At 57.2% G+C, this 22,545-nt stretch overlaps 3 protein-coding genes across 3 annotated transcripts in view; 1 reads left to right on the plus strand and 2 right to left on the minus strand.

The window, feature by feature from the left end:
• Positions 1-1,602: 1,602 nt before the first annotated feature.
• Positions 1,603-10,441, minus strand: LOC311220610 (RAC-beta serine/threonine-protein kinase-like). The gene is given in 16 exon segments (XM_084304170.1): positions 1,603-2,083; positions 2,225-2,327; positions 2,435-2,522; positions 2,615-2,829; positions 2,955-3,083; positions 3,447-3,569; positions 3,947-4,015; positions 4,408-4,436; positions 4,439-4,451; positions 4,748-4,879; positions 5,006-5,159; positions 5,242-5,353; positions 6,191-6,277; positions 6,280-6,318; positions 7,372-7,470; positions 10,203-10,441. Coding segments are annotated over 15 exon segments (1,419 nt in total). The 5' UTR covers positions 7,418-7,470; positions 10,203-10,441; the 3' UTR covers positions 1,603-2,003.
• Positions 10,442-10,842: 401 nt separating this feature from the next.
• Positions 10,843-16,354, minus strand: LOC311220637 (uncharacterized protein C19orf47). The gene is made up of 9 exons (XM_084304197.1): positions 16,305-16,354; positions 15,621-15,706; positions 15,338-15,425; positions 14,692-14,806; positions 14,509-14,584; positions 14,283-14,405; positions 13,861-14,010; positions 13,421-13,488; positions 10,843-13,014 (listed from the first exon to the last, which is right to left on the minus strand). Exons 2-9 carry the CDS (start codon positions 15,637-15,639, stop codon positions 12,616-12,618), a joined length of 1,038 nt encoding a protein of 345 aa, XP_084160323.1. The 5' UTR covers positions 15,640-15,706; positions 16,305-16,354; the 3' UTR covers positions 10,843-12,615.
• Positions 16,355-16,467: 113 nt separating this feature from the next.
• The window catches only part of PLD3 (phospholipase D family member 3), a gene marked incomplete at its 3' end in the record, with an annotated part of 6,354 nt that continues 276 nt past the window's right edge, over positions 16,468-22,545 (plus strand). The window contains exons 1-11 of the mRNA XM_084304176.1: positions 16,468-16,526; positions 18,019-18,070; positions 18,648-18,698; positions 18,803-18,921; positions 19,000-19,177; positions 20,608-20,728; positions 20,834-20,961; positions 21,159-21,359; positions 21,436-21,575; positions 21,648-21,813; positions 21,901-22,000. Of these exons, the coding sequence (XP_084160302.1) occupies positions 18,044-18,070; positions 18,648-18,698; positions 18,803-18,921; positions 19,000-19,177; positions 20,608-20,728; positions 20,834-20,961; positions 21,159-21,359; positions 21,436-21,575; positions 21,648-21,813; positions 21,901-22,000 (1,231 nt within the window). The 5' untranslated portion in view covers positions 16,468-16,526; positions 18,019-18,043. The remainder of the gene's footprint in view (positions 16,527-18,018; positions 18,071-18,647; positions 18,699-18,802; positions 18,922-18,999; positions 19,178-20,607; positions 20,729-20,833; positions 20,962-21,158; positions 21,360-21,435; positions 21,576-21,647; positions 21,814-21,900; positions 22,001-22,545) is intronic.

Below are 22,545 nucleotides of genomic sequence, written 5' to 3' on the forward strand. Positions count from 1 at the left end.
CCCCCCCGCCGTGCCCTCCCACCCTCCCCGCTCCCCAAAAACGGCCCGAGGCCGCTCGGGAAAAGCAACCGGGGCGCGAGCGGCGGCAGCGCCCCGCCCCCCGCCCGTCTCCCCCGAGCCCCTCGGGGGAGACTGAGGCGGCGCGGGGAGGGGCGGGGGGGGTCTCTCACCAGGCGGCGGCGGCGCGAGCGCACGGGCCAATGGGGGGCGGCGGCGGCGGCGCGAGGACGCCGCGGAGCCGGCGCGCGGAGACTGAAGGGAGGGGAGCGCACGCCGAGGGGGCGGGGCTACGGGGAGAGGGCGGGGTTAAAAGGGGGGCGTGGCCAGCGCGGCGCGCCACCAGGAGGGGTGGGGGGGGGCGGTCTTAAAGGGGCAGGAGCCCCGCGTGGGTCCTGTCGCGCGTCCCCAGTCCTGTCCCAATCCCGTGTCTCGTTCTTGTCCCCTGGCCCCATTCCTGGCCCTTGTCCCCATCCCTGTCCCTTATCCCAGTGTCCTGGCCCCATCCCAGTCCCGTGTCTCTTATCCCAGTCCCCATCCTGTCCCTCGTCCCCATCCCACATCCCTTATCCCAGTTTCATGTCCCCATCCCAGTCCCTTGTCCCAGTCTCATCCCAATCCCACATCCCTGTCCCCATCCCAGTCCCTTGTCCCCATCCCTTGTCCCTATACCCACCCCTTGTCCCAGTCTCCCATCCCCATCCCACATCCCAGTCCCCATCCTGTCCCTTGTCCCCATCTCCTGTCCCCATCCCAGTCCCTTGTCCCCATCCCCATCCCTTGTCCCTTATCCCAGCCCCTTGTCCCCATCCCCATCCTTCTCCTGTCCCTTGTCCCCATTCCTTGTCCCTTATCCCCATCTCCTGTCCCCATCCCTATCCCTGATCCCAGTCCCCTGTCCCCATTCCAGTCCCTTGTCCCAGTCTCATCCCAATCCCATCCCCCTGTCCCCATCCCAGTCCCATCCCTTATCCCAGTCCCCATCCTGTCCCTTATCCCAGTCCCCTGTCCCTCATCCCAGCCCCCCCCACATCCCAAAACCCCACCAGACCCCAGGGGGACGCAGGGCGGTCCCCAAGGGCGCAGGAAAGACCCAAAACCCCCCCAAAAAAAACAACAAAAAAACAACATTTTATTGCTTGTACCGTACAAATCCGAGGGCGGGCGAAAGCAGCCGCCGCGACACCAGGACCCCCCCCCCCAACCCCCGTGTGTCCCCCCCCCGGGGGTCCTGTGCCCCCCCCCGGGGGTCCTGCGCCGCTCTTTTTCCTTATTTGGCAGTTTTTAAAGTTAATTCCGCTCCAAATTTTGGGGTAGGAAGAGGGGGATGCGCCCACACCTCGTCACCGGCCCGGCGGTGACGGTGGCACGGCCCCAAAGACCCCCCCCAAACTGTGTCCCCCCCCCCCCTCCTTTTTGTGTCCCCCACCCCCCCCGGGGCGTGCGGTGCCACCGGCTCCATCGCCGGCAACGGAGCCCACCGGGAGGTGGGGGGGGGGGGGGGACACGGAGGTGACAATGGCACCGGCCCCCCCCCCCGCCCCGGGGGGGGGGGGTGACAGCTTCCCGGCTTTAAGGCATCGAAGAAAAAGGAAAAAAAAAATATATATTTATATATTTATATTGCTTTTTGGGGCAGAATCCCCCGCCCCGGCGATTTTTGGGGAGCTGGAGCCCCGCACCTCACCTTACTGGGAACACTGGGGCGTACTGGGGAGGGGGGAGGAGAAGGGAGAAAGGCCCTGAAAGGCTTTTTTTTTTTTTTTTTTTTTGGGGTGGGGGGGGGGGTGTTTAAAAAAGCTGCGAGCACTTCTAGGAGTTTAAAAAAAATATATATAATAAACAATAAAATAAAATAAAAAGCAGTCCTACGCTTGGGGAGGGGGGGGCGGAGGCGCAGCTCGGAGCCGGCCGCGGCCGCTGCGACCTCCCGCAGCCCCCCAAATGTGGGGCAGGGCCCCCCCCCGAGGTCCCCTGGTGCGAGGAATTCGCCCCCCCCCCGGCGCTCACTCCCGGATGCTGGCGGAGTAGGAGAACTGGGGGAAGTGCGTGCGCTGGTCGCTCTCCAGGGAGCCCATGTTGTCGTCTGCAGGAAATAAAAAAAAGGGGGGAAAGGGGGATTGGTAAAGCTGGGGGGGGGTCCCGGGGGGCTCCTCGGCCTCTTTCTGTGCTTTGGGGGGGTTTTGGAGGGGATTTTGGGGGGGAAAATGAAGCGAAGAGGGCTCACAGCGATCTGGCGGCGTGATGGTGATGGACTGGGCGGTGAACTCGTCGTCGAAGTAGCGCGTGTCGATCTCGGACGTCACCTGGGGTTTGAAGGGGGGCACGAGCTGGAGGGAAAAACAACAAAAAAAAAATAAAAATCAAGGGGGTGGGCGAACGAGGACCCCCCCCCGGGTGCTGTTTGTGGCGTCCACGCTGTCCCCGAGCTCGTTACCTTCTTCTGGACCACGTCCTGCCAGTTGATGGCGGCGAAGAAGCGATGCTCCATCACCTCCTTGGCGTCGCTGGGGCCTCCCCCGAGCCTGCGGGGCGCACAGCCGTGTCCCCGGGGCCAGCAGCGGGGTGTCGGGCACCCCAAAACCACCTCCCCCCCCCCCCCGCCCCCGGGCCTCACCTCTGTTTGGGGTCTTTTTTCAGCAGGCCGGCCAGCAGGGATTTGGCTTCGGGGCTGAGGGTGCGGGGGAAGCGGATCTCCTCCATCAGGATGAGCTCGAAGAGGCGCTCGTGGTCCTGGTTGTAGAAGGGCAGGCGGCCGCACATCATCTCGTACATCACCACCCCCAAACCCCACCAGTCCACGGCTCGCCCGTAGTCGTTGTCCTCCAAAACCTACGAAAAAAAAAAATTAAAAAAAAAAAAAAAATTAAAAAATTAAAAAATAATGATAAAAAAAATACGGATTTTAGGCAATTTTGGGCGCAATCTCTGCGATTCGGGGCTTGGGAAAGAAATACCTCCGGGGCCAGGTACTCCGGCGTGCCGCAGAAGGTTTTCATCGTGGCTCCGTCGCTGATGCCTTCCTTGCAGAGCCCGAAATCGGTGATTTTGATGTGGCCGTCTTTGTCCAGCATGAGGTTTTCCAGCTGGAAAATGGGGCAGAAAAAGGTTAGGGAAGCGTTTTCTCCCCCCTCCAGGCTCCGCGGGATGGGGTTGAGGGGGTTGAAGGGGCTCGGTTGGCCCCACAGGGATGGGGATGGGGCGGATTCAGCTCCTCCTCTCACATCCGAGCCCTCCCTCCTGCACCAAAACGCAGGATCGCACCCCCAGCCCCGTTTGGGGGATCAAAACCTCCAGCAAGCTGCCATGAAAAAGGCAGAAAAAAGCAACCCGCGGCAATCGAGCGGGGTTTTCGCCTCGGAGGACCAGGAGGACGGTGCTGGGAAGCCCGAAAAGGCTCCCAGGATAATTAAAATTGGGCGTTGGGGTGGGCAGAACCCTGCTGGTACCTTGATGTCCCTGTAGACCACGTCCCTGGAGTGCAGGTACTCCAAGGCAGAGACGATTTCGGCCCCGTAGAAGCGAGCCCGGTCCTCCGTGAAGACGCGCTCCCTCGAGAGGTGGAAAAAAAGCTTTGGGGGGAGAAAAAAAAAAAAAAAAAAAGGGAAAAAATAACAAAGCGGGGGCCCCGTCAGCGAAATGAAAGCAGCAAATCCCGGGCTAATCGCTCTCAGCAGCTCCGTGCAGGCAGCTGATGCGGTCATGCGTGCCCTAAGCCACTCGGTTCCCAACACCCAAAATCTTTCCAGCCAGGGAGAGCAAAATGCCCGGCTTGCAACACAGGAGGTGCACGAGCACGGGGCCGTTTCCCCTCCTTTTTGCCAAAAAACGGGGGTTAAGAGGTGGAAAAATAACACAGAGTGGCAGCAGGGTGGGAGGCAGCGCTGGAAGGGGCCGAGAATATCGATTTGGGGGAGAATTTCCCCAAAATCCCGGTGTTCGCCCGCACCTCGCCGCCGTTGGCGTACTCCATGACGAAGCAGAGGCGGTCGTTGGTCTGGAAGGCGTACTTCAGCGCCTGAAAAGGGGAAAAAAAAAGGGTCTGAGGAGGAAAAGGGACGGATGGAGGAGGAGGAGGAGGCCAAAGGGAGGCGTTGGTGGCTTTGGAATCGTCCCGGGGATGCGGGGTTGGAGCCGGGACCCGGTTTGAGGAGCTTTGGTCTGATAAAATATCCGCCTGGCCTCGTTTGGAGCAGCACCACGGTGAGAGCAGAGCAGGATCCGCGCCCCCGCTGCTCCCCCGAGGGCTTTCGGACAGCGGGGTTGGTTAAAAAATGGGGATCCCCGAAAAATTAACGGGCTCGGGGGCGCTTCCTGTGCCTCAGCGGGATCCCAACCCCAAAATGTTCGTGCTGGGAGCTGATTTGGGATGTGTTTAAGGGGTGGGAGGCGGGCGAGGGAGGTACTCACGGTCAGGAAGGGGTGCCTGGTGTTCTGGTGTGCGCCACTTCGTCCTGCGTGGGGGAGAGGGAGGAGAAAGGGGAGCGCTGCGCGGCGCCGTGCTGAGCTCTGCGAGCCCCTTATTTTTGGGAAAACGGGGATTCCGTGCTGCTGAACCCAAAAAACAGCACCGGGAGCGCCCAAAAAGCTGCATTTTGTGCTCCAGGGGGTGGAAACGCCACCACACGTCACCAAAAGGCGACGTCCGGGTGGGGATGGTGTCACCCCGTGCCCCGTTTTCATCCCTAAAGTGTTTCGGATGCTCCCGGAGGCTGTAAAAATCAGCTGGAGATGGATGTTTGTGCCTTACCTTGGCGATGATGACCTCTTTCCGCAGGATCTTCATGGCGTAGTAGCGGCCGGTGGCCTTTTCCCTCACCAGGATGACTTTGCCAAAAGTGCCTTTGCCCAGGAGCTTCAGGTAATCGAAATCGTTCATGGTCTGAGAGGGGGGAGAAAGAAACAGGCGAGGGGTTGCGGCGCGGGCGAGCAGGATGCAGAAAACTTCACGATTTTGGCTTTTTTTTTTTCCTTTATCCTGTGGGAAGCAACGCTGAGCCTGCCTCACCGCCTTGGCTCGGGTTTTGCTGACGGCCACCTCCATCTCCTCAGCCCCGGTGCTGTCGTTTGGGGAGCCGCACTTGTAATCCATGGCGTCCACCTCGGGCTCCTGGTTTTTCAGGCTGTTGGCCACCGTTTGGATGGCTCGCATCCACTCCTCGCTGCAGGGGGGGGGAAAAAGGGGGCGGTGAGGAGCAGCCGTGGGGCTTTTTGGGGGTAGAAAGGGGTTTTTTGGGGGCTTACCGCTCCTCGGGGGAGTCGACGTGGAAGGTCCGCTCGATGACCGTGGTCCACTGCAGGCAGCGGATGACGAAGGTGTTGGGGCGGGGGCGCTCGGTTTTCATCAGCTGGCACTCTGGGGAAAGGGGGAAGGGAAGGAGAGGGGTGAGGAGGAAGGAAGGGGAGAGGGGAAAAAGGAAATAGGGGGGGGAAAAGGAAGGAAAGGGGAGAGGGGAAAAAGGAAATACGGGAGGAAAAAGGAAGGAAGAAAAGAAGGAAGGAAAGGGGAGAGGGGAAAAAAGAAATACGGGGGGAAAAAGGAAGGAAAGGGGAGAGGGAGGGTGAGAAGGAAGGAAAGGGGAGAGGGGAAAAAGGAAAGAAGGGGGGAAAAGGAAGGAAAGAGGGGGGCAGAAAGGAAAGTAGAGGAAAGGGAGAAAAAGGAAGGAAGGGGGGAAAAAGGAAAGAAGGGGGGAAAAAGGAAGGAAGGGGGGAAAAAGGAAGGAAGGGGGAGAGGGGAAAAAGGAAAGAAGAGGAAAGGGAAAAAAAAGGAAGGAAGGAAGGAAGGAAGGAAGGAAGGAAGGAAGGAAGGAAGGAAGGAAGGAAGGAAAGGAAGGAAGGAAGGAAAGGAAGGAAGGAAGGAAGGAAGGAAGAGGAAGGAAGGAAGGAAGGAAGGAAGGAAGGAGGAAGGAAGGAAGGAAGGAAGGAAGGAAGGAAGGAAGGAAGGAAGGAAGGAAGGAAGGAAGGAAGGAAGGAAGGAAGGAAGGAAGGAAGGAAGGAAGGAAGGAAGGAAGGAAGGAAGGGGAGAGGGGCAAAAAGGGACGTTAAGGGGGAGAGGAGCAAAAGGGAAGGAAGGGGAGAGGGCAAAAAGGAAGGAAGGAAGAGGAAAGGGGGGGAAAAGGAAGGAAGGAAGGGGAGAGGGGAAAAAAAGGAAGGGGAAGGTTTGGGATCCGGCACCCCGCCCGCGCCCACCTACCCGCCACCGAGAAGTTGTTGAGGGGCGGCAAGCTGTGGTCGGAGGTCTCGGGGCGCTCCTTGTAGCCGATGAAGGAGCCATCGCTCTCAGCAGGAAGTACCGGGGGCGCCACGTTTTGATGTACTCCCCTGCAAAAAAAAAAAAAAGGGAAAGAATTGTCCAAAAGTGTAAGAAAACGAAGCAAAAAGGAGCTGGTTTCACCCCAAGCCGGCCTCTCGGTTTTTTTCTGTATCGTTGCTCGGTGCTGCGCCGCCTCCTTCTTCCCCAAAAGGTCCCGAATTGCCCCCAAAAACTCTCAGTGGATAAAAAAAAGAAAGGAGATCCACCTCGGGCAGAGCTAAAAATAAAATAGCCCCACGCAGCTGCTCCGGAGGCTAAAAATACGCGCTGGGGCCGCGGGGCAGCAAGGGGGGAAAGGAGCAGCTCAGCGCTGCTGCGGGACGCCCCTCGTTAGAGGGAGGGGATTTGTCTTAATTAAATAGAGGGGAGCCCTGGATTTGTTTTGGTTAAAGAGGGGAGCCCAAATTTGTTTTGGTTAAGGAGGGGAGCCCCAAGTTTGTCGTGGTTAAAAAAGGAGCCCCAGATTTGTCGTGGTTAAAGAGGGGAGCCCCAAAATTGTCAGAGTTAAAGAGAGGAGCCCCAAATTCATCTATGTTGAAGAGAGGAGCCCCAAATTTGTCTTGGTTAAGAAGAGGAGCCCCAAATTTGTCTTGGTTAAGGACAGGGGAGCCTCAAATTTGTCTCAGTTAAGAAGAGGAGCCCCAAATTTGTGGTTAAAGAGAAGAGCCCCAGATTTGTCTTGTTTAAAAGAAGGAGCCCCCAAATTTGTCTCGGTTAAAAAGAGGAGCCCCAAATTTCCCTTGGTTAAGGAGAGAACCCTGGATACGTCTTATTTAAAACAAGGAGCCCCAAATTTGTCTTGCTTAAGGAGAGGAGCCCCCAAAATTGTCATGGTTAAAGAGGGGAGCCCCAGATTTGCCTTAATTTAAAGAGAGGAGCCCCAAATTTGTCGTGGTTAAAGAGGGAGCCCCAGATTTGTCTTGGTTAAAGAGAGGAGCCCCAAATTCGTCTCGGTTAAAGGGAAGAGCCCCAGATTTGGGGAAAGCTTTAAAAAAAATAAATAAAAACAAATCGATGGCCACCCAAAAGCTTTCAGGGATCACGGCGGCCCCGCTGCTCACCTCTCTTGTGCAGCCAGCCCTCCTTCACCACCGCCACCTCGCTCATGGCGCTGCCTCTCGCCTCCTCGCTGCGGCAGGACCGGGGACACGGCTAGCGACCTGGGGGAGAAGGGAAGAGTCAGCAGGGCTTGAGGCGAGCAGAAAATCTCTTTTTCCGCTCTTTTCAGCCCAAAAGAGGAGCTGGAGATCGCGTGGGGGCGATGCCTGAGGACGAAGTCATGGTTATTCATCGATTTAAACCCCCTACCTGAGGTTTTTTACACCAAATCCCAGCGGAAAATGAGTTGTGGTCGGTGACCCCTACCTGGCCGCGAGGCTGCCATCGTGGAGGGCCGAGAGCTTTGGGGTAAGAAGCGGGGATTTGCGTGAAATAAACGGCTCGAGCAAAATTTAATCGGAGTCACCCGCCGGGATTAACCCCGGCCCCAAAACCCGGCCCCGGGGGGGGGAAAAACGGCGCAACGGGACAGTGCCACGGAGGTTTGGAGGCTGCAGGACTTCTCCCTGCTCCAGATCAGCCCCCAAATACCAGTTTTATCCCCCAAAATATGCCTCTGGGAGGAGGGGGAGGTTCGGAAAGCATCGCACGGCCTCTAGAGGAAGGGACATGGTGAGAAATCGGCGCTGGATTTAGGGTAAAACCACCCAGAATTATTTAAAAGCCGGAGTCCCACCGGAGCCGTCCGCACCAAAATCCTGCTGCTGGCTCCCCGAGCGCTAACCTGAAGCCGTTTCAGGCTCATTTAACCCCAAAATGACCGCGGTTTCTCCTCCGGCAGCTGAGGATAAAGCTCCAAAAACCTCGAAGCGACGCTCGGGAGGAAAAATCGGCGCTGAGGAGAGATCGGGAGCTGCTCTCACCCCAAAAGGGGGTAAAGTCTGCCTGGCAGGGCCCCCGCTATTGATTTTCGGGTTGCGGCACCGCGGGGTTTCTTCATTCGGGTCAAATTGGGGAGGAAAACGGCGATTTTGTTACTCTTCCTGGGCGTTTGGGGTTCGATTCGGGGCGCCTTCATCTCCCCCTCGGCCTCACGGGACAGGAGCGATGCCAAGGGGTCTCCTGGCGTCCAGCCCCCTCCTCTTGCTGTCCAAATTCATTCCTCCTCCACAAATTTACCCAAATTGGCACTATTTTGGCCCGCCGGGATGCCGGAGCCTGTGATAAAAGGGTTTTCCCAACACAGGCCACCATCTCGAGCCTCATTCACCGCAGATTTCCCCCGTGCCTCGCTGGGAAGGGCAAAGATCCGTCCTGGGATGCGTTCCTGGGTTAAAAACCTCGAAAGAGCTGCTTTTATTGCTGGTTTTTGGTTAAAATCCTGCTCTTTCAAGCTGTCCAAGCGATGGTTTATTGGCCGTGGTTTATTCATCGAGTGCTGCAGGCTCAGACCAGCTCCCAAAAGAGGCATCAGGGCCGCTCGGTGTGGGGTCGAGCAGAAATTGGGCATCTGGGTGAGCCGTTAGGGTCGTTAGGGTCTCGTTTGGCACCGTTCTGATGAGGAAAAGCCTTTAATTACCGAGGAAAAGTCGTTAATTGGCCGTTAATTGCTGGGGACCGGTGCTCCAGTGGGGTCTTGGTGCAGGTGAGGCTCTGAGCCCACGCGAGGCAGAGCCCCCAAGCAAGGAGCTGTCCCCTGACAGCGCCAAGGGGACACCAAAGCCATCTTGTTGGCCCAAAATGTCGCTTTTTTCACCCATTTCGAGCCCTCAGCATCCCAACCTGCTCCTGTAAGCGCCTCCTCGAGCCCTGAGCACCGCTTTTAGGTTCAGGACTCGGCTTTCCTCCACCGTTCGCTTTCAGGATCCTGAGCCCTGGACGGCAAAGGGAGTTAGCGACAAACCCCAACCCCAAAAAGACCCCGAATCGGGTTTTTCAGCGCTCAAAAACCAAACCCCGAGCGGTGGCACCTCACGGGGGGGGGCTGGCACCGAGGCTCCCGGCCTCAGGGCAACCTAAGGGTGTATCGTGCGGGTTGGATGAGATTTTGGGGTACAAAAGGGGGTTTTTGGGGTTCAGCATTTTGGGGTGGTTTACTTTTTTTGGGGTGGTTTATTTTTTTTTGAGGGGTGGGGGATGTTGGGGCCCCAAACAGCCCCCAAATGTCCCTCTCCCAGCCTAGAGCCCCCCAAAAACCCCTCAGCACCACAGCAGGGTCCCCCCCCAGCCCCTAACCCCCCACTTTTACCTCATAACCCCCCCCAAAAAAACTCAAAACCCCACAAAACTCCCCCAAAAAGCTCCCCTCAACTCCATGCCGCTCTAACACCCCCCACACACGCCACAACCCCCCCACAACACCACAATCCCCCAAAACAACCCCCCCCTCACTTCTAATCCCCTCCACGCCCTCAGGCGCACCCTAAAATTCAAGAAAACACCCCAAAATCGCCTCCCCCCCCTTAACCCCCCCCTCAGAGGCGAGTGGTTCGCTCCGCGCCTCGTCCCCCCCCGCTCTGAGGCGGGCGGGCGCAAGATGGAGGCGGGGGGAGGCCGCGCTCCCCTCCTCTCCCCCCCCCCATCCCTTGCCGAGAATGGTACGGTCCGCAGGGCAACCAAATCAGCGAACGGACGGGTCCAAAGCGCAGCGCGGGGGACGCCGCCGCACCCCCCCTGCGGGAGGGCCGCGGATGGTACGGTCCGCAGGGCAGCCCCCCCCCTCTCAGCGAGCGGACGGGTCCACTACGAGGCGCGGGGGACGCCGCCGCGTCCCCCCTCTGGGCGCGCACCGCATGGTACGGTCCCCACAGCGCCCAGCGGGGGGCGGGCGAGTCCATTGCGCCGCGCGGGGGGGGCCGCGGAGAGCGCAGGGAACGCGGGGCCGGCTCCTCACCTGTCATGGACGCCGTAAAACCGGCCGTCGGCCGCCGCTCATCCCGGTGGCGGCGGCGGGGAGGCTCCTGCGGCGCTTAATCCGCGCGGACGGCGGCGGCGCTCCCGGAAACCCCGCCCGCCGCGGGCCCACGCACGCAGGAAGCGGAGACGGCCGGGGAGGGGAGGGGGCGAGGGGGACGGTGAGGGAAGGACCCCGCGAGCCTCCCCGCGGCGCGCGCTGCGCATGCGCCGCGCCGCCGCCCCGCCCGCGCATGCGCACGGCTAGGGGGGCAGAGGGGAGGGGCTGCGTGGCGGGCGGCGCGCATGCGCAGTCTCCTCGCCGGGCCACCACGTCCCTGTGGCGAGGCTGAGGGGAAAAAGGGAAAAAAAAATAAAACTGGAAAAATTTAAGTGCAGGGAGTGCACTTAGGGATTTAAAAAAAAATCCCTACTTTAAAATCTTACTGATTTTGGAGTCATCTTTCCATAAGTCAAGGCCACGCCCACTTCATGGAGCTTCATTTGCATGTATTTGCATATCCCCCAACCTCACGGAGCTGTATAGCGGGAGAAAGAGGGGAGAAAAAGCAAATTTGGGGCAAAAAGCTGCCCTGAGGCACCCTGCTTTTAATGGAAGAACCACTAAAGACAGTCAAAAATCCAAAAAAACGCCTTTATTTGCACAGCTCGGGGCCGCTCCCCTCCAGAAACGCAAGGAAAACCCCAAACCTGTCACATCTCCCACCCGCTGCTGGGGGGCAGATGGTGGAAAATGGTCAAAATGCCTTTTTCCGCCTTTTTTTTTTTTTTTTTGTCTGCCCCCCAGGGTTAAAACCGCAGCGAGTGGCCCCCTGTGAGGGGCTGGGCACACTGCACGCCAAAAAAACGCCAAAAAAGGGGTGTTGTGAGACCACATTGTAACCCACTCCCCCCCAAAAAAAAACACAAATAAACAAAAAAAGCTCCAAAAAAAACACAAAAATACCTCAAAAACCACCAAAACCCAAAGTTAGAGGTGATGCAAGAAAATCACAGCAAACGCAACGAAACTGGCAAAAAAAAAAAAAAAAAAAAAAAAAAAAAGCTTCTCACCAGGTGTGAAATGGGAAAAAAAATGAAATTTAGGAAGCAGAGCAGGAAGGATGCTTGGCAAGACCCTAAACCTTCTGGTTTCAACCCAAAGTCAACACCCACAGAGAGCCGATTTGGGGACAAACCTGGCATTTGTGCAAAGTCCCTGATGCCCGTTTTGGGGACAATGTGCCCATTTTGGGGACAGGCTGGCAGCAATTCCAATTTTAGGTGTGAAAATTGGCAATTTTTGGGGCCCGCAAGCAGCGCGCGTGGCAACCGTGAGCCGTTTTGGGGAGATTTTGCTTTTTTTTAGGGGCTGCTCCAAAAAAGCATCCCAGCTCTTAGAAATACAAAACGAACCTGCAGGGGAGAAAAAATAAATAGGAAAATAGAAAAAATAGGAAAAAGATAAGGAAAAAAATTAAAAAAAAAAGGAAAAAGAAAATAAAAAGGAAAAACTTTAAGTGCAGCGAGTGCAGGAAAGTCTTTTTTTTAAATAACTTTTCCCCCTCATCAATGTGGTGAGTGGGGAAGAGACGGGGAAACCAGGAGAAACTTGGATTTTGAACAGAATTGGTAAGGTAAGTCCAGATTTTGAACAAAACTGGGATGAGAAGCCCGGATTTTGAACAAAATCGGGAAGATAAGACCAGGATTTGAACACAACCAGGAGGAGAAGCCCAGAATTAGAAGAAAAACATGAAAATAAACCCAAAATATGAAGAAAAACGTGAATATAAGCCTGGATTTCCAATAAAACTGTGAAAAGAAAACCAGATTTCGAACAAAACTGGGATGGAAAGCCCAGAATTTGAAGAAAACTGTGAAGATAAGCCCAGATTTTAAAGAAAACTGGGATGGAAAGCCCAGAAATTGAATAAAACCGTGAAGACAAGCCAAGAACTTGAGAAAAAAAAACATGAAAATAAACCCGGATTTCAAACAAAATTGGGATGGAAAGCCCAGAATTTGAATGAAACCACAAAAATAAATTCAGATTTCAAACAAAACCGTGAAGATAAGCCCAGAACTTGAATGAAACTGTAAAATAAATCTGGATTTCGAGCAAAACTGGGATGGAAAGCCCAAATTTTGAACAAAACTGTGGCGATAAGCCTGGATTTCAAACAAAACCGTGAAGATAAGCACAGAACTTGAACAAAACCATAAAATAAACCCGGCTTTCAAACAAAACCACAAAGATAAGCCTGGAATTTCAACAAAACCATGAAAATAAACCTGGATTTTCAACCAAACCGTGAAGGTAAGCCCAGAACTCGAACGCAACCGTAAACTAAACCCAAATTTTGACCAAAACGAGGACGAAACGCCCAGGTTTTGGCCACGTGGAGCTGGCGTCAGTCCGCTTTTTTCCCCAGTCTCTGGAAGACGCTGACGGCGCCGGCGTCGTCCATGCGGGCGCTGAGGGCGTCGCTGCTGCTGCTCACCTTGGCGCTGCCCCAAGTCCTCTTGATGGTCACCCGAAATTCGGGCTGGTTTTTGCTCCGGCTGCTGCTGACGCTGCTGTCCTGAGCTTCCAGGTTGCTTTGGGGGGGCTGCGTTTTGCCCCCGGCGCGGCGCCGGGGGGGTTCCGAGGTTTGGGCTTTGGCTTTGATGATTTTCCCCGTTTCGGGGGCGTCCTTGGGGGGTTTCTTGAGGACGCCGGCGTAGGGCAGGACGGAGCCTTCGTCGTCGTCGCTCTCCGCGTTCTTGCCGCCGGCCGGAGTGTCGCCCAGCCTGCTGAACACCCCTGTGGGCTGGGGGGGGGACAGGGGGGTGTAAGAACAAAGTTTGGGTCCCCCCGCCCCCGTTTTGGGTGCTGGCTTTGCCTTCACCCTGTTTGTGCAATAATGAAGGAATCCCCTCACGCGTTTCGGGGTGTAAATCACCAAAAAACAGCCAATAAAATAAAATTCTCTATTTTTTTCCAGCTTCCAGAGCACCAAAAAACCCTACTGCATCCCAAATTGAAGGGTGAAAATTGAGGCATAGGAAGAGAATCATCGTTTTGGTGGTCGGGCTCCATGATCCTGAAGGTTTTTCTAACCTAAATTCTATGACACCCGGGACCACCGAAGAATCCCCCAAATTTCCTCCAGCGCGTTTCCAGTTTGGGCTTTTTCCTCAAGGTTTTCCCCCAAAACGCATCCCCACTGCGCTCACCTTGCCAGCCGCCGTGTCTGCTTTTGTTTCAGCTCCCAGGCGGTCGAAAACCGATGTCCTCTGCAGACCTGGTGGGGTTTTTTTGAGGGAGAAAACACAGTTTTGAGAATTTTAGGGGGGAAAGTGGAAGAGGATGGGGAGGCACTGCCAGCGCACGTGAAAACACCGCAGAAACCCCATTAAATAAGTGCTTTGAGAGTGGTTTCTGCTCCTCCTGGTGCCTGTTTTCCCTTTTTTAATTTATAAATGTGGTTTTTAGAGAAATAAAAGCCAATTTTACAGGTTGCAGCAACTCGTTGTCTTTATAAAATCACGTAATTGAGACAAGATTTTGAACAGCTTGGGATCGCCGTGGAACGGAGAACACGGGGCTCATCCCCCGGGTTTTTGGGGCCCCAAAACGTCCCCGTGGTGGTACCGAGAGGCTGTGGGGTCGCTACCTTTGGCCGCCTGCTGCTCCAGGATCTTCTTGGTGCGCGGCGTGGTGCCCTTGGGCATGGTGATCACGTATTTGCCCTCCATCTCCGCCGTCACACGGCGCCGCTTGGCTTGCACCGGCGCGGGGCTCCCGCTTTCCGCCTCACGCAGACCTCAGGAGATGGAAAAAACAAGGAGAAGCTCAGACCGGTGGCTAAAACGGCAAGAATTGACCCCAAAAGAGCACCCAAGGGGGGAAAACACCTCCTAAACCCCCACGGATTTTGGGAGAGGCGTGATTTGGGGCAAAAAGTCCCCCGGGGTGGCCGTGCGAGCGCTCCCTCTGTACTCAACGCTCTTCCTCCCCACCCAAGCTCTTCCTCCTCGCCCGTGCTCTTCCTCCCTGCCCACCCTCTTCTTCCTCGCCCGTGCTCTTCCTCCCTACCCGCGCTCTTCGCCGCCAGCTTGTTGGAGACGGTGACGGAGATTTTGGAGGTGTCGGGCCGGCGGGTGGGGGTGGCAGGCGGCGAGTCCCGGCTCAAGCTGTTGGCGATCATGCGGGAGGCGGCTGGAAACAGAACCGGGGGGGGGCCACCGTGAATTAAAGCTCCCCAAAAGGGTTTTTTTTCTTAAAAAACAGGGATTTTAGGGGTTGTTGAGCCCGCACTCACCGCTGCTGGCGTTGCGGCGCAGCTCCGCCGGCGCGCTCGGGGGGCTCAGCGCCTCGGTGGCCGCTTTGCACATCTCCTGCGGGGCGCGAGCTCCATCAGCACCCCTAAAATCCCCCCCAAGCCACCCTTCCCGGGCCAAAAACCAGTTCGTCCCAGTCCCAAACTGGTCGGGGAGGCTCGTACCTGCCTGTAAACGACTTTGGCGTGCTTGAGGATGGCGATGATGTCCCCCACGATGGTGATGCCCAGCTCGTTCATGATCTCCTTGTTGAGGTCCAGCAGCATGTTCTTCTGGATCCTGCGGGGACATCGGGAAGGAATCCGCTCCCAACGGGGCTGGAGGTTTGGGATCATCCCTCTCCCCCCCTAATTACAAGCTTAATTAAACCCCAGCGAGCCTAATTAAGCCCAGGATTAATCCAGCAGGAGCTACGACGCGACACGGCGGTGCCAATAATGAAGCTCAGCCCAGATTAATTAAAAAAGAATAATGAAACGAAAGGAAAATTGGATGGATTGTGGGGTTCTGCTCCTCCTTGCACAATTTTGGGTCAAAAAGAGGAGTTTAGAGGCACAGAAGGTAAGAAAAACAAAGTTTGGCCCAGATTAATTATCAAAATGAGCAGAAAATGGGGCAGGCTGCTGGGTTTTGCTCTTCCTCACCCAGTTTTGGGTCAAAAAGAGGAGTTTAGAGGCGTGGGAGAGAACAAAAACAAAGCTCGGCCCAGATTAATTAACAAAATGAGCAGAAAATGGGCCAAGCTGCTGGGTTTTGCCCTTCCTTGTGCATTTTCAGGTGAAAAATGACGGATTTGGGGGCTCTCCCCACCTGTTATCCACGAACATCACGGCGTAGTTGACGGCGGGGCCGGGGGGGATCCCCGCTTCCTTGAAGAACTGGATCCACTCCGACGTCGCTGCCAGCAGGACAAAAAGTTCCAAAAAGGAACAAAAATGAGTCAAATTAACAAAAATTCACAATTTATTCTCTGCGCCCACCCCCCTGCAGATCCCATAGGGTTTTGTTTTTTTTTTTTGGGGGTGGTTTTGCAGGGTTTTGGAGCTCCCCAGCCCTTGTTGTTTTTTTTTTTTTAGGGTTTTAGGACACTCACCCATCGTCACTGACACCATCACCAGGCCCCCCTCCCCCTGCCCGGGGGGGGGGGACAGCGCCTGGGGCTCAGCCCTCGCCGCCTGCCTGGAATAGGGCAAGGGGGGTGTGAAACACCCCCAGACCCCAAATGCCTCCCTCTAAACCCCCTTCTGCCTCCCAAAGACCCCAAATCCACCCCAGCCCCCCAAATACCCCCCCAAACGCCCTCATTCCCCCCCCAGGCCCCCAAATATCCCCTCCAAACCCCCCTTCTGACCCCCCAGGCCCCCAAATACCCCCCCCAGCCCCTCCTGCCCAACAGCTCCAAGCCCCCCAGGCCCCCAAATACCCCCCTCAGCCCCCATCTGCCCCCCCCCCGGCCCTCTTCTGCCCCCCCAAAGCCCCCTCAGGCCCCCAATACCCCCCTCCTAACCCCCCCCAGGCCCCCAAATACCCCCCTCAGCCCCCTTCTGCCCCCCCCAAGGCCCCCTCAAGCCCCCAATGCCCCCCTCCGACCCCCCTCAGCCCCACTTCTGCCCCCCCAACCCCACCCCAGGCCCCCTTCTGCCCCTCCCAGGCCTCCTTCTGCCCACCCCCGGACCCCAAATACCCCCCTCAGCCCCTCCTGCCCCACAGTTCCACCCCCCCAGACCCTTTTTTGCCCCCAAAACCCCTCCAGACCCCCCCCCGCCCCCCCCCTCACCTCCCGGCCCCCGCCGCGCCCCATCCCGCCGGCTCCAGGCCCGTACCGGAAGTAGCCACCACCGAGATGCCGGAAGCGGCCCAGAGCGCCGCTCTAACCCCACGCACGCGCCGTGGCCGCTCTAGGCAGCGGCGGCCCCGTTGGGAGCAAAGGGCGCGGCGACCATAGAGACGACCGCTGGAGGACCCGGGGCCTCCCGCCCCCCCCCCCCCGGGACCTCCGGTACGGGGTGGGGGGGGGAACCGGGCCCCGGCCCTAAATAAGGCCCTAAATAGGATCCTGGCCCTAAAACAGTGCCTGATCCTAAACCTGCCCTGCTAGGCGTGCCCTAAATTGCGTCCCGGCCCCAAATCTGCCCAAATTTTGTCCTGGATTTTGGGGGTTTTTAGTCCTGGCCCCAAATGTGGCCCCGGTCCTAAATAACGCCCTGGTCCTGGCCCTGAACCCAGTTCTGGACCTGAATCCACTTCTGACCCTAAACCCAATTCCTAAACCCAGTTGTGGTCCCCAAACCCCTAAATTCAGATCCTAAACCCAGATCCGAAACCCTTAAACCCAGTTCCTAAATCCGTAAACCCAGTTCCTAAACCCAGTTCTTACCTAAACCCAGTTCCTAAACCCCTAAACCCAGTTCTTACCCTAAGCCCAGTTCCTAAACCCAGTTCCTAAACCCAGTTCTTACCTAAACCCAGTTCCTAAACCCCTAAACCCAGTTCCTAAACCCAGTTCTTACCTAAACCCAGTTCCTAAACCCCTAAACCCACTTGCTAAACCCCTAAATCCACATCCTAAACCCAATTCCTCAACCCAGATCCTAAACCCAATTCCTAAACCCTAAACCCAGTTCCTAAACCCAGTTCTGACCCTAAACCCAATTCCTAAACCCCTAAACCCGACCCTAAACGTGGCTCTGGCCCTAAATGTGCCCCAAACGTTGTCCTAATCCTAGCCCTAAACGTGTCCTCGATGTCATCCCGGTCTTGGCCCTAAACTGGGCTCTGACCCCAAAAAGGGCCCGCAGGTGGCCCTAAATGTGTTCCTAACCCTTAACATGCCTGAAATTGTGTCCTAATCCCAGACATGGCCCTAAATAGGTCCCTGGTCCTGAACGTACCCAAAACTTTTTCGTAATCCTGGCCCTAAGCGTGCCCCTGAACCTGGTCCCGATCCTAAACATGTCCCAAGTGTTGTAGGAAGCCTGGTCCTGGCTTTAATGCCTGCCCTAAACACGTTCCTGGCCCTAAACATGCCCTAAACGTTGTCCTAATCTTTGCTCTGCCCCTAAATCTGTCCTTTGCCCTAAACATCCCCCAAATATTGTCCTAATCCTGTCCCTAAACATGTTCCTGATCCCAAACCCCTCTCCGACCCTAAATTACGGCTGGGAAAGGGCCAAACCCCAAATAAACCCAACTCACCCCCACCCACGGCCCCATCCCAACCCCGCTGCCGTCCCCGGGTGGGGTTTTGGGGAACCCTAAAAGCCCCCAGACAGGGTTTTGGGGAACCCTAAAAGCCCCCGGACAGGGTTTTGGGGAACCCTAAAAGCCCTATTTTGGGGCGGGAGGGAAATAGGGGCATGGCCAGGCTCGGCCGAGTTCCCCTCCCCGTCCCCGGGGCACGTGAGCGCGTCAGCCCCGTGAGTCAGCGCGGGGCTCGCTGTGGGGTGGCCCCAAAACCACCGAAATCCCGATCTGGTTTTCTTTTCCCACAGCCTCGGCCCCCGGAGACCCGCGACAATGAAGCCTTATGGGGTCTACGAGCAGGTACGGCGCTGGCGGCACCCCCAAAACCCCAAATTGGGGGGTCCCGAAGCTCCCTGCCCCCTGCTAGCACCCCAAAAATCCCAAACTGGGGCATCCTGAAGCTCCCTGCCCCTTGCTAGCACCCCAAAACCCCAAATAGGGGTGTCTCTGAGCTCCCAGCCCCCTCCTAACACCCCAAAAATCCCAAATTGGGGTGTCCCAAACCTCTCTGCCCCCTGCTAGCACCCCAAAATCCCCAATTGGGGTGTCCCAAACCTCTCTGCCCCCTGCTAGCACCCCAAAATCCCCAATTGGGGTGTCCCAAAGCTCCCTGCCCCTTGCTAGCACCCCAGAATCCCAAATTGGGGCGTCCTGAAGCTCCCTTCCCCCTCCTAACACCCCAAAATCCCCAACTGGGGTGTCCCAAAGCTCCCTGCCCCCTCCTAGCACCCCAAAACCCCAAACTGGGGTGTCCTGAAGCTCCCTGCCCCATGCCAGCACCCCAAAATCAGCTTCATGACCATTTTTTGGGGGGGATTCACCCTAAAAAAACCCTGCTTTGGGGTCTCCCCCAAATCCTCTCCGTCCCCCCTCGCAGCTGGAGCCTCCCGAGGAGCCGCCGGCGCAACCCGGCCGATTCTCACCCAAGGTAAAACCCCCCCGCCGAAAAAAAAAAAAAAAAAAAACGGGCCGAAAACCCCTTTTTTTGGGGCTGGCTTCCCCTTTCTCACCCCCGGCTCGTCCTCTCCGCAGCCCGCCCTGCTGGCCGCCGTCCTCGTCACCCTCCTCTTCCTCTTCTTCATCCACTTCTTCCACCTCTGCTCCAGCTCGGCGCTTCGACGCCGCGCCGAGCCCTGCGCCGACCCGTGCCGGTGCGTGCGGCCTCCCCGAGCTCCCTTTGGTGTTTTTTTTTTCCCAAATTTCCCTTTTTTCACCTCTTTTTTTTTTAGGATCGTTCTGGTCGAGAGCATCCCGGAGGGAATGAGCTACGGCGGTCCCGGGAACCCTTCCACTTTTGACGCGTGGTTGAACCTCGTCGGCGGCGCCCGGCGCAGCCTCGACATCGCCGCCTTCTACTGGACCATGACCAACGAGGACACGCACACCCAGGAGCCTTCGGCCTCGCAGGTCAGCGGGGCGAGGATGAGGAGGCCGAGCTCACGCTTGGTGTGATGAGCAAGGCTGGATGCCCCCCCTGCCGTGAATTATCGCGATAAACCACCGGGGTGGGAGCCGGATCGCTTTTTGCCGTGGGTTATCGCGATAAACCACTGGTGGGGAGCCGGATCCCCTGCTGCCGGATCCCTGACTGCTGTGAGTTATCGCGATAAACCACCAGTGGGGAGCCATATCCTCTGTTGCTGTGAATTATCGCGATAAACCACACTGATAAACCACACCAGATCTCCCTCTGCCATGAATTACTGCGATAAACCACCAACGGGGAGACAGATCTCTTGTTGCCGTGAATTATCGTGATAAACCACACTGATTGGGAGCCAGATCCCCCTCTGCCATGAATTATCGCGATAAACCACCAACAGGGAGACAGATCCCTTGCTGCTGTGAATTATCATGATAAACCACACTGATGGGGAGCCAGATCCCTTGCTGTTGTGAATTATCACGATAAACCACTGGCAGGGAGCTAGATCCCTTTTTGCCATGAATTATCGTGATAAACCACCAGTGTCGGCGCCGGATCCCTTGTGGCCGTGAATTATCACGATAAACCACTCTGATGGGGAACCAGATCCCTTACTGCCATGAATTATCGCGATAAACCACACCGATGGGGAGCCAGAACCCCTGCTGCCGTGAATTATCGCGATAAACCACACCGATGGGGAGCCAGAACCCCTGCTGCCATGAATTATCGCGATAAACTGCCGGTGGGGAGCCAGATCCTTTGTTGCTGTGAATTATCACGATAAACCACACTGATGGGGAACCAGATCCCCCTCTGCCATGAATTATCGCGATAAACCACCAACAGGGAGACAGATCCCTTGCTGCTGTGAATTATCATGATAAACCACACTGATGGGGAGCCAGATCCCTTGCTGCCGTGAATTATCACGATAAACCACCGGCAGGTAGCTAGATCCCTTTTTGCCATGAATTATCGTGATAAACCACCAGCGTCGGAGCCGGATCCCTTGTGGCCGTGAATTATCACGATAAACCACTCTGATGGGGAACCAGATCCCTTACTGCCATGAATTATCACAATGAACCACACTGATGGGGAACCAGAACCCCTGCTGCCGTGAATTATCGCGATAAACCACACTGATGGGGAACCAGATCCCCCTCTGCCATGAATTATCGCGATAAACCACCAGAAGGGAGCCAGATCCCTTGTTGCTGCCATGAATTATCACGATAAACCACCGTCGAAGGAGCCGGCTCGCGCCCGTCGCAGCTCACTGCGCGCGTCCGCTCAAGCGTTGGGTATTTTTTATTTTTATTTTTTTTTTTTTTTGCGTTTTCCGGTGGTTTTTGACCACTTCTCTCTTTTTTTCTCCCCCCCCCCCCCGCCCCCCGTCTCCGAGCAGGGCGAGCAGATCCTGGAGGAGCTCCTCAAGCTGCCGGCCCGCGGCGTCTCCGTCCGGGTGGCCGTCAACACCCCGACCTCCAAATTCCCCCAGAGCGACCTGCGGGCGCTCGAGCTCAGCGGTGAGCCAACCCCCAAAAACCGGGACGGCCTCGACGGGGTTGGGGGCGACCCCGAGGGAGACCCCAACCCCGTTCCCGGTGCCTCCTTTTCCCCCCAACTTGTAGGCGCCGCGGTGCGGACGGTCGACATGCCCCGGCTCACCCGGGGGGTGCTGCACACCAAATTTTGGATCGTGGACGGCGCCCACCTCTACATTGGCAGCGCCAACATGGACTGGCGCTCCCTCACCCAGGTGAGCCCCAAATTTCACACAAAATTTCACAATTTCAACGCTCCCAACCACACTCCTCTCCCCCCCAAAACACAACCGGGCATCGCCACGGGGCCGGGACCCTCTGACTACAACCCGTCGCGTCTCACGGGGGGACAAACGCCCCCCAAAATCCCCCTCGCCGCTGAGGGGAGGGGGTCGTTGGCTCGTTGGCGCAGGTGAAGGAGCTGGGAGCGGCCGTCTACAACTGCAGCTGCTTGGCGCGGGACCTGGGCAAGGTTTTTGAAGCCTACTGGGTGTTGGGTTTGCCCAACGCCTCCATCCCCGCGCCGTGGCCGGCGACGTTCTCCACCTCCTTCAACATGGAGACGCCGTTGGAGCTCAACCTCAACGACACGCCGGCCGCCGTCTACTTCTCGGTGCGGGCCGGGGCGGGTGGGTTTTTGATTTTTGGGGGGGTCTTCGGCGTGCTGATGCCCCCTCCTCGCTCCGCAGAGCGCCCCGCCGGCCCTCTGCGCCCCGGGGCGCACCGAGGACCTCCGCGCCCTGCTCGGCGTCATCGACGCCGCCGAGGACTTCGTGCACGTGGCGGTGATGAGCTACTTACCCACCATGGAGTTCTCCTACCCCAAGAGGTGCGTGAGGCCCCGAAACACCCGAGCGCGTTGGTTAGGCTCACAAATAACGCCTTTTTTTCCCCAAAAAAGATTTTGGCCGGCCATCGATAACCGGCTCCGGAAGGCGGTCTTCGAGCGGCGGGTGAAGGTTCGCCTCCTGGTGGGCTGCTGGCCCCACTCCAAGGCGGAGATGTTCCCCTTCCTCAAATCCCTGGCCGCCGTCGGCGACAACCGGACCCGTTACAGCGTGGAGGTGGTGGGTACCGGGCGGGGGGACGCCGCGACCCCCTGGCGTGTCCCCCCCTACCCCGTCCCGGTGACGTTTTCCACCCCGGCCCCGTAGAGGCTCTTCATGGTGCCGTCGAGCGAGGCGCAAGCCCGGATCCCCTACGCCCGGGTCAACCACAACAAGTACATGGTGACGGAGAAGGCGGCCTACATCGGTGAGCCCCTCGGCGGTGCCGGCGCCGAAAAACGGTGGCGGTGCTGGTGGGGTCGGCTCTTGGGGTGCCCTGGTCCCCTTCCTCTTTCCCTGCTCCTCTTCCTCATCCTCTGGCCCCTTCCTCTTCCCCTGGTCCCTTCCTCTTCCTCCCGTCCCTTTCCTCTTCTCCTGCTCCCCTTCCGCTTCCCCATTTCCCCTTCCTCTTCCCCTTTTTCTCTTCCCCTTCCCCATTTCCCCTTCCCCATCCCCATTTCCCCTTCCTCTTCCCCATTTCCCCTTCCTCTCCCCCATTTCCCCTTCCCCATCCCCATTTCCCCTTCCCCATCCCCTTTTTCTCTTCCCCTTCCCCATTTCCCCTTCCCCATCCCCATTTCCCCTTCCTCTTCCCCATTTCCCCTTCCTCTCCCCCATTTCCCCTTCCCCATCCCCATTTCCCCTTCCCCATCCCCATTTCCCCTTCTCCATCCCCATTCCCCCTTCCCCATCCCCATTTCCCCTTCCTCACCCCAATTTCCCCTTCCTCATCCCCATTTCCCCTTCCCCATC

This window comes from Netta rufina (genome assembly GCF_964035555.1).
Source record: "Netta rufina genome assembly, chromosome: 36".
NCBI classification, from domain to species: Eukaryota; Metazoa; Chordata; class Aves; order Anseriformes; family Anatidae; genus Netta; species Netta rufina.

Coding starts and splice junctions, on each gene's coding strand:
- LOC311220637 (XM_084304197.1), bottom strand. Junction 14,406..14,508: donor GCGCCGCAACGCCAGCAGCG/GTGAGTGCGGGC, acceptor TTCTGTTTCCAG/CCGCCTCCCGCATGATCGCC. Junction 14,011..14,282: donor GCTGGCGGCGAAGAGCGCGG/GTAGGGAGGAAG, acceptor CCATCTCCTGAG/GTCTGCGTGAGGCGGAAAGC.